The 10,661-nt window shown below is 35.9% G+C and overlaps 1 protein-coding gene across 1 annotated transcript; it reads right to left on the minus strand.

The window, feature by feature from the left end:
- Positions 1–5,318: 5,318 nt before the first annotated feature.
- LOC150091604 (general transcription factor II-I repeat domain-containing protein 2A-like) lies at positions 5,319–5,696 on the minus strand. The gene has a single exon (XM_090369094.1). The coding sequence runs from the start codon at positions 5,694–5,696 to the stop codon at positions 5,319–5,321; it is 378 nt and encodes a 125-aa protein (XP_090225220.1).
- Between the last annotated feature and the right edge of the window lie 4,965 nt (positions 5,697–10,661).

Raw genomic sequence — 10,661 nt, forward strand, 5'->3', positions numbered from 1 at the left:
TATTATCTCTCTCTCTCACACACACAGCTTACGGATAATTAATCTTTAATGTTTCCATATGCAGGGAGTGTGGGGGCATTTGTTTTACCTGAATATCTGTGTAACTCGTGATATGCCCTTAAACGAGTTTTATCATTAAAAATATGTTTTTGTTTTGTTTTTACCTTCTTTTGTTTATACTGTATTTCATAATGCCGCTGTAGACAAGTTGTGTTGATGGCTCGAGCAGTTCAGAAAACATTGGTTGGTGACTGTCCAACTTTGTGCAGTGCAATGGTAGCTACTCGATTTTTTTTTTCATACATAACCTGTCTTAATCTGTATGAAAAGAGCAAAATATGATATAAGCCCGGTTATCCAGCATCCATACGAATTGGGGGTTCTTGTTGGATGAGTGTTACTCGTATAGGTGCCTACACTATATAATGAAATGTAATGTGAAGTTAAACTTCTTAATCACACTAGTATACATACTGTACTTTCTTTTGTTTGATGTAATATTAAAACATTTCTTTTAACACTTCTTACCATTGAAAAATTATAAAATAAACACAACACTTCTAAACAGAGGTGTTGGTTAGAAACATAACCAACCTTCTGAGGCGTCTCCGTGGGCAGGAGCAGCAGCGCGTAGCATACGCTTCTTGATGCGGAAAGGTCAGGAATGACCACCGCATATCCCTGGAGCAATATGGCCTTAGTTGCTAATGCTCCTAAAAACCAAAACAACAACAACAGCAACCTTCTGATCATTTTTGGACACCATAATGGATGGATAAGTTACAGATATGACGATATAAACACACTTGTCTAAGTAACTGATACTAAATGGTGGTAGCTTTACAAAAGACAGACTTCAGTGGTGGTCGATTTTGATGTAATGTAAAACAGTATAAATACAGTACTTTCTAAAAGAAATTTCTTCAAGCTAATTTTTAATTTTAATGTAAATTGTTGCCTTGTTAAATATTATTGTTTAACAATGCAACAATGACACTAATTCACAGCCTCTTTTCTGCAACTGCAAAATATAATATAAAGCCCGGTTATCCAGCATCCATACGAATTGGGGGTTCTTGTTGGATGAGTGTTACTCGTATAGGTGCCTACACTATATAATGAAATGTAATGTGAAGTTAAATTTCTTAATTACACTAGTATACATACTGTACTTTCTTTTGTTTGATGTAATTTTAAAATACTGGGTAGCCTAAAAAATACCTACCAAGTTTAAATCTTCATTTCTTCATAACTATTGTGAGTACAAATTTCAAACGGTATGCATATCAACTACCCTAGGAAGTTAGATGACAGTGTTTCCGATGTGTTGTCCCTCCACTTCGACGAGTTTTATCAGCTTTACTCTAAAATTTGTTTTGACGCTTAGGAGAACCTCTGTCGAAATATCAGAAATGTGAAGTTGAATTGGTGATTTCAGTTGCTCCAAGTCTTTATGTTGCTCTGGTAAACTATCTATGACATATCCCCCACAGAAAGAAGTCACGTGGATTGAGATCTGAGAAATGGGCCATTTCTTCTTGTTAACAAATCCATCAAGGTGAAAATGTGCCTCTTCAGAGGATCAATTTCTTCCTTCTCAGATTTGTCTTGCATAGGAATAGCATTGCCCTCCATGAGTGGTGCTGCGTTTGGGTTTTGTACAGAAACAAATGCAGGTGAAACCTGAGAATGCGCTTGATACCCAGTTCCTGAGAAACTTTCCTGGCGGACTTTTTTTGGACTTCTCTCAAACATTCCTCTTACTTTTTGAATGTTTATCTCAGCTCTTGTGGTTAATGGCCAGCCATGTTGTGAGTAATCGTCCAGAACGGATCTTGTCTTGCAAAACCTTCGGACAAGGCTAACGATTGTGTGCCTTTCCGGCCCTAGTTTGGCCCAAAAATGCTTTTGAAAAGCTCTTCTGACGGCTTCAGGCTCTCTGCTGAGCGGATATTCAATTATGAATATCCGCTGCTTCATGGTGTATGACGCCATTTTGTGATCATCACGCTACCTGCAACACAAATAAAAATAAATTCCGTGAATAGTTGATTTTGTATACCATTTGAATAAACTTTGTACTCTGAGCAGCCATGGAGACAAAGATTTAAACTTGTTAGGTACGTTTTGAGCCATCCGCCTTAGAACACAGCTGACCTTTTTGTAATACTGTATATGATTTTTAAAATCTGCTGGTTGCATGAGCCTGGATGGATGAACTTTTAACTAGCCCATAAGTGTTACAAAATAACATTTTAAATACTGCAATTATGAGTTTATTACTTTTTTTTTTAGTTATTTCATCTCTCAAGAAGTTACAATAGTGTTTATGGCAATACTGTTGTAACTTCTTTCTTGATGCGTACTTCTAAGGCTGTACCACCTTAGAGTACACATTAGGTCATTTTGTTCGATTAGCTCTGAGAATCAATTTGTCTGCTTTCGACATTAGCGGTATCAGTAAGCTGTGTGTGGGTTTTTTTTTTTTTTTTTTTTTCGCATGTGAATAATTAATTTTCTTAATTATTTACTCTTAAAAATATTTTTGGAAACTTGATTGTCTGAGGATTGATTTCTTTTTAGTAAGTATTGTTTTCTCCAGATATCGGGCTTCAGACTCTACTGCGAATAAAAAAATAAATCCTTTTAATTATTATTAATGGGAAAGTGTGTTAATGCTCTGACTATTCATTAATGCTGTAGCTATGCATGAATTTGTATTGTTTTCGAAAATGTACATTTTCGAAAACAAACACAAATTCATTTAACCTCTTTGTTAATGGAAGGATAAAATAATAGTTTCCTGAACAGCTCATTTGAATAATTATCATCTCTGTTTTTTTCTCCTAATGGTTTTTCCCCCATTCCGCAACGGGTACTGGTACCAGTTATGACTGGTTACTATTATTAGCGGCCAAAGAACTCTGACTATCCTAGAGGTATTCAGAATCACGGCTTTCTGGAGTTCCATGTAAATATTCTCAGCGAGTCCTATTGCTGCTAGGTTCTTATAGAGGCTCTTTAACACCATGCCAGTGGTTGATACGGTGGTTGTAGTGGTCATTATTATAGCCTTGTTCCATATGGCACATTTCTTAGACTTCCTGTCTTAGGTCTGTGTACTTTCTTATCTTTTCCTCTTGGACAATAACCTAAGTCGTTTTCATGACAACAAACGCGATCTCTTTTGGAACCGATGGACCAAGCAATGATAGCGACATGGCCTACAGACCAAGCGAAAAGGGATCACCACGACACAGTGGCGAGACCCTGCCATTCTGGAGGGAATAGTTTTAAGAAATATATAGACAACGTTGCAGAAACCTGAGAAGTAAGTCACCCCTACTACAATGAGTGATTTGTAGGGAAATATGGCCAGACTGCATTTCCGATGTTCAGGAACTTTTCACTGTCCCATAAATCGTATTACACATTGTGGAATTGGTCAGTATGATTGGCTTCGACGAAGTGGACATCAGTAACATGAAGATGACACTCTGGAATCGCCTGATGCTGAATTAACCAACGAGAATCTGAAATAACAAAGGGTAAGAATGCTTTGGGAAGAGGAAATACCGCCTGTACTGCAAGTAAAGCAGCTCACGAGAAAGTGGGTATCTGAAGCTTTCAGTTTGTTCGCGAAAGGATGGCGATTCTCTTTAAAGGTGACCCAAGTATGGAACGGAGTAGAAAGTTCAATCGAGGATGGAATGCTCTTTTGTGCTGCTATAATATGCTTATAATATGCTTATATAAGGAGAAGAAAATGACTTAAGAGTAGCAAAATTCTGTTCAGACTTATGTCTTTGGCTCCTTTCTTAAAAAGGTGAATAATCTTGTATGACAATATTGTAAAAAAAATGAATTTGCGTATATGGTACAATACATATGTGTATGTATTGTACCATATGTATTTTTATAATTTCCTGTTTAAATATTTATTTGTTTTAATTTTTGTTTAAATGATTAGTGATGTGAAGCTTAAATTAAATATGCAAATTAAAAAATATATTTGCAGGAATGACAATTTCACCTTTATAAATGTACACATGTCTTATATAGCGCAACTCTGAAATGTACGTATTACAAATATAAAAAAATAATATGTCCGATTCGATTTACGTCGTTTCGAGGTTTGTCCGATGCGCCGGAACCGTCTACAGCAGGCACGTCAAACTGAGGGTCTCCCGAGGGCCATATGGGTCACATTTGTGTTGTCATGAGGCCGCACACGACAACTAATTGAAGTCATTTAATAAAAATTATTGCAGAATATTTTTATTACTTAAACTTAGAAACATACAATGTGCATACAAATGGTTTAGCGGCTAGCCACATTCATGAATGCAAAGTAATGAAGTAGTTTAACAAAAGAAGAAAAAAAAAAGAAATTTTAAACGGCAACATAGACTTGTATGCAACAGCAACAAATACATTGTACAAAAATTACAACAATTCAAAATGAACATTTATTTACGACTATTTTTAGTGTTTTGTCCTGAGGCTTGACACCTCGTTTTAATGACAATTTTTTCAATGTCTGGCTGAAATATCTGTGCAGTTCCGACTTTCATCAGAGATGAGAGGTGTTGATCAGTCAGTCTTGTTCTCTGAGAAGTTTTTGTTGATTTCATGAAGGAAAATAACTGTTCACACACATAGGTAGAACCGAACATTGCCATAATCCTTGTGGCAAACTTTCTGAAGTTTTTAAACTTTTCAGGAAGGTATGAAAAGAAACGAGGTATCCCCACTTCAAGATACTTTGCTCTGAGTGTAGAATCCGACTGCATTTCTAATAGTTCCATCTGCAGTCTTTCTTATAATTTGGCAACATCAAAGGTGAATGGTGCTAAGAATAATGCAAAGTGGTGTTCAAAAGATGATAAATCACGAAATCTTTCCTGAAATTCTTTTGACAATTCCAGGTGACTGTCATACTTAGCAAAGCTAAGTACAGACTCAGTATTGGCAGTGTTTTTCAGCTCTTTGCACTTAGGAAAATGAACTAAATTTTCATTTGGCAACTGTGACTTCCAAAACTAAGTTTTGTAATGAAGCACTTGATGTCATCATACAACTGAGTGATGAGTTTGATTTTACCTTGTAATTTCAAATTAAGATCAGTTAATTGTGCAGTAATGTCCACAGCAAAAGACAGATCCTGGAGCCAACTTTCATCTTTTATTTCATCCGTGTTTTGACCTTTCATCTCCAAAAACATAATTATTTCTTGTCTCAACAAATAAAATCTTTTCAGCACTTTGTGACATGACAACCAGCGGACTTCTGTGTAGAATGGAACATCGGCAAACTGATTATCCATATCTTCCAACAACTGGCTGAATTGACGGTGGTTGAGAGCACGCCCTCTGAAAAAAGTTCACTGTCTTTGTGACCAAACTAAGCACATGATCCAATTTTAAAATCTTTGAACACAAATTTTTCTGATGAATAATGCAGTGAAAATGTGCAAATGATGAATCTGGATGCAAGTTTTCTATTTTTGTTCGTAACATGGCAGCAACACCATTATGTCTGCCAACCATATTCGCAGCACCGTCGGTAGATAAGCATGCAAGTTTATTCAAATCCAAACCATAGTCATGCAGAACCTGCTCAACTTTCTCAAAGATGTCCTGGCTTGTTGTAGTATCATGCATGGGGATCAGTTCTTCATAAATTGACCATGCCATATTGACCGCCGTGGCTACTAGACAGAAGACTACTTTCCACATCGGTAATTCTAGATTAGAGATATCCAGAAACTCCTTCTTCAAAAGAACATTGGCACTCATGAACAAGTTTGACTTGGATATGGCTGTGAACAAGAAACAATTTCACAGAACTATTTGGAGTAGGTTGACCGATTGACGGATGAGTTCTGGGCTAAAGATGTCCTTATTAATTCGTGTGTGTGTGATGATGTCTCCTGCAGCAAACTGCTTTCTGCGAGTTTACATAGCGCTGGACTTGACGTCATGAATATCTTTTTTATTTTTGTGAATTGGACTTTTCCAGTTTGAATTAACTTTCATTGTACAAAATATATTGCACTATGCACACTATGTGCACACTATGTACAAAATATATTATGTTTTGTACAACCTTTGCTCTGTTATACACTTTTACTGGGCTAATGCCTGTTGTGTATATTATATGTTAAAAATAATAATAAATAATAATAAATACTAAATTCACTGTCACAAGCCCTGATGAAAACCGCAAGCTGTGCTATTCCAGTGATGTCAACGGTCTCATCAATAGCAATAGAAAAATGTTCAAATCTTGATGATGTGGACTTCAGCTGTTGTTTAAAATCGCTTGACATTTCATCAATCCGTTCAGCAACAGTGTTCCTGGTTAATGAAATATCTTTGAATAAGTGTGCTTTCTCTGGACACACAATTTGAACCGTTTTTACAAGGCATTGCTTTACGAAATCTCCTTCACTAAGATTTCCCACTCATGGCGATCATTCGGCTGAGTTCATAGCTTGCAGTAACGGAAGCGACATTCCCTTTCTCAATTTTCTTAAAACAAGTCTGTTGCTGTCTCACGTTAGCCTTCAATTCCTTGAGTCTTGAGACACGCATTGGGCCTTCATATTTATCATAAGATCGATGGTTCGTTTCATAATGTCTTTTCAAGTTGTACTCTTTTGGCGTGGCAATGCTTTCGTTGCAAATTAAACAATGTATCTTTCCATTCACCGTTGTGCAAAAATACTGTAATTCCCATTTTTCTTGAAACACCCGCCCTTCTTCGTTCAGTTTCCTTTTTCTCTTAGCTGGAGAAGCACTAGCCATTTTTAAAGATGATGTGCAATCTGAAAAATAATAAAATTAAATTAAAAATAAAATCACCGGTTAAAAAACTGAAACGAAATTTAGGCCAGCTTATGTATTGTTACGAGCGAGATAAACGGGTTTTTACCTCATGCTCGTTGGTTCCACACTCTCACTCAGGCCGAGCTGTTTACCTTAACGAGAGAGGAACCTTTTCCACTTGTGGGCCGTGGAATTCGGATCAGGACCAGGTACCTACACCAATAAATTGGCAAGAATGCTAGAATTCTTGTCGTAAGGCAGCCGCACGCGATATTCTAAATTACCTAAATTACTTCAATTAACAGATTTTGCGAATCGCTACAGTGTCCTTTGTGCGGGCCGCATGTTTGACATGCCTGGTCTACAGTATAGAAATTAGAAATGTACTTCGCTGTATAATATATTTTTAAAAATTATAGAATACAAACGTTACAAATCTTTTGAGGAAGGATTGAGAAGCTAACTAAACCTGTTCCTCCTATGTTAGTGTTTGATGTGAAAGTAGTTCATTAGGGGTTAAAATATTTATTATTCTCCTCTCGTATATATATATATATATATATATATATATATATATATATATATATATAATCTTTCTTTTAATCCAGTATCGCCTAAAATTCTCATAAAAATCAGGATTTCAAAGAGAGTGATGTATCAAAATTCACACAGCATAGATAGAAGGAAAACAGCTTAATTTTAGTTCAACTCAAGATAAGATTATCAAGACATGACATCAAAATCACCTCCCCCAGGTACCCTGTGAAACTCTTTACTGTCAATGCTAAATCCAAGTCATACACATACTTACTTAAATATTATATAGGAAAATATTTTTCAGGAAAGTTCTCAGCAACTAACCTAATGAACTTGTTGCACATCAAACACTAACATTGTAGGAACAGGTTTAGTTCACTTCTCAATCTTTCCTCAAAACATTTTCAATTGGCAAGTTATCAAAAACGACAGAATACATAACACAGCAGACTCACTGTTTGTGTGTTGACGAGGAACTGAAAGTTGATAATTTTCCAACACTATTATAGAAAAGTCACTGTAACTTCTAATTTTAGAAAATGTGATTTTATTTACCATTAACAACCCGTGTTTAACACAGGAATGAACCGAAGTTCCTCAGAATTGCAACTATCTTTTTATAAAGCCTAAATATTTACATTTATTGTCCTTTCTTCAAAAAGTTGTTTTACCTTCAATCTTGGCCATCGCTCTATTAATACTTTTTATAGTACTGTACTTTTGAATTCTTGTCACTTGACAAGAATTCAAGAATCTGAAATTAAGATTTGGCACTGTTTCATTTTGGCAGTTTGTTGTTCACATGTAACGTTTATATTCCCCATGTGAGCCAATTGGTTTTTTAGATTTTTTCTTAAAATTTTACAGAGGCATTTTGTTTAAATATGAATAACGAAATGCATATAATTTTAATTTCAGCATTCTTTGATCAGAAACATTAATAATATAATTTATTATAATAATACATAAATGTATACATGTTGTTACGATAACCATTTTTTTTGGGGGGGGGATTACCATAAAAAGAGTATGAGACGAAAACGATTGAGAAATCCCTCGTGAATTGTCATCTGATAGTTCTATCTAACTTTGGAATTCTCCGACATTCAATTATTTTTGAGTTTCCTGTTTATTATTGTATATGGAGTATTTAGCAATATTTTAGATAAGTTCTAGTTTTTGACTGTGTTGGTTTTAATTTTCAAAATAATTGAAATTGCTTCAAGGCCTTTCTACATCCTTTAACCGCAAAAGACTGGGGAAACAAACTGTAAAATTTGTTCAGATATATACGAACGGTAGAGATGATCTCAGCAAAACCACGTCCCATCCCAGTAGACCAAAAATTCACGCTCAATCTGGATAATTTTTGAGCAGAGTCGTATTATTGTGTTATTCCTTATAAGAAGTTGCATTTAGCATCTCTTTTGTATTCAAAAGTGAAAAAGGTTGGGGAGAAGGAAATTCAGAGAATTGATTCATCCAGTTCACCAAAAAGGTTTTCGTTAAAGACTATTGCCAATCTGTGTTGTAACTCTTCTTGAGTGTTCACAGAAATTTTCTGGTTTTTAACTATATTCTTTTTCTTTACAGAGGGCGTTGAAGTGTGGAAGGTGAATGAAGAAGCAAACATTAGGGGAATCTTCATAAGCCACGGTCTAAAACTGGGCTGAAGAATTTAAGCGTGGACGAGACAGTGTTGAAAATGCACCCCGCTGTGGGAGGCCTATTAGGACACCTGCATTCAACATCTGCCATGAGCGAGCTCATAATATGTGATGAATGTTTTCTTCGAGGTGGGTCCGTAAAGCACTGAATGTAGATCAGAAACGGAAAAGAGTGCAGTGTTTTTATAAGATTGTGCAGCATTTTGAAGCTCAGTTTTGGGGACGGTTTGTCACTATGGACGAAACATGACTGTAGCATTTCGACCCCAAAACAAAAGAACAATCGAAACAATGGAAGCATCTCTCTTCTTCCCCTCCTAAAAAAGTGAGTGTAGAAATCAGCTGGGAAAGTCGTGGCATCCGTCTTCTGAGCTGAGAAAGGAGTGATCATGGTTGATTTCTTGGAACCACTATCAATTCCAAATATTATTCTAACTTACTAAGTGTTTCCGCGAGGAATTGCAGTTCAGTTGGCGGGAAAATTGGCCAAAATCTTGCATCAAGACAATGCACCGGCCCACACAACGTTTTTGACTCGGACAACACTGCGTGACTGCGAGTTCGAGCTATTACAGCATCTGCCCTGCTCATCGGCTTTGGCTCCATCTGCCTATTTTCTATTTCTAAATAACAAAAAAGGACTTGAAAAGACAGAAATTCGACGGTGATAATGCTGCGATGGAGGCAGTCGACAACTAGTTTGGGTCAAAATGTTCTGAATTTTATTTGAGCGAGTTACGAAATTTACGTGCCAGAAAGTGTGTTGACTTAAATGGTGGGGGAGACCATGTTGAAAAATAAATGCTTTTTCATAACTTTCCAGCATTCCTTCTCTGAGAGACTAGAAACTTTTCAATTATTTTAATTAATATATATATATTTTTTTACATACTCATTAAGAGTTCAGAGCGATATATTTCGAAGCAAAGTTGGGCGATGATAAAATTGTGAATTTTTTGGTTGTCATTGTTTCTAGTGAAAATTCTTAGAAAGTGAACTTATCGTCGTTGCAATACCACCTGTACAACGCCAAAATTTTTCTTCCATTCGAAACCAGTACTTGAAAGATGCTCGTCGAACACGAAATATTTCAGGCTTTTGTTATTCTGGCGTATGGCTTAGCATACATAAATTATCATCTTCAGTTCTTTTTCGTACACAAAAACTAGTAGAATTCTAGATATCTGTTGATTCATCCAGTTCAGTTGGAAAACTATGGAGAGTTTTTATTCGTGTTAATAATTGAGGATCAAGATCAGCCAGTATCATATCAGTTCTAGGTTTCACCGTGTCATTAGATAAGGGGAATTAGATTTTTTAGACTCTTTACTTAGTGTTTCTTGACAAGCATCTATAATCGAGGGCTTAATTAATTCTTCACCTATGGCAAAATGCTTTTTGCTGTCAAAATACGAAGGACGATTAAAAAGGAAGAAAAGTTTGCTATTTTAATGATTGAAATTTTGTCTTTTGAATACTTTTAATAGTTTCAGCTTTTCTCTCAAAAAATTCAATCGGCTTTTTACTACGTAATCATTTTACTTTTTTCGAAGATGAATTAAGAATTTCAAGGTTTAAACGTTGATGACTTCATTGCAAGTGACAGGTCGAGGGCAAATCCCGCTTA

This window comes from Mastigoproctus giganteus, chromosome 1, assembly GCF_048544385.1.
Source record: "Mastigoproctus giganteus isolate SK-2022 chromosome 1, ASM4854438v1, whole genome shotgun sequence".
NCBI lineage: Eukaryota > Metazoa > Arthropoda > Arachnida > Uropygi > Thelyphonidae > Mastigoproctus > Mastigoproctus giganteus.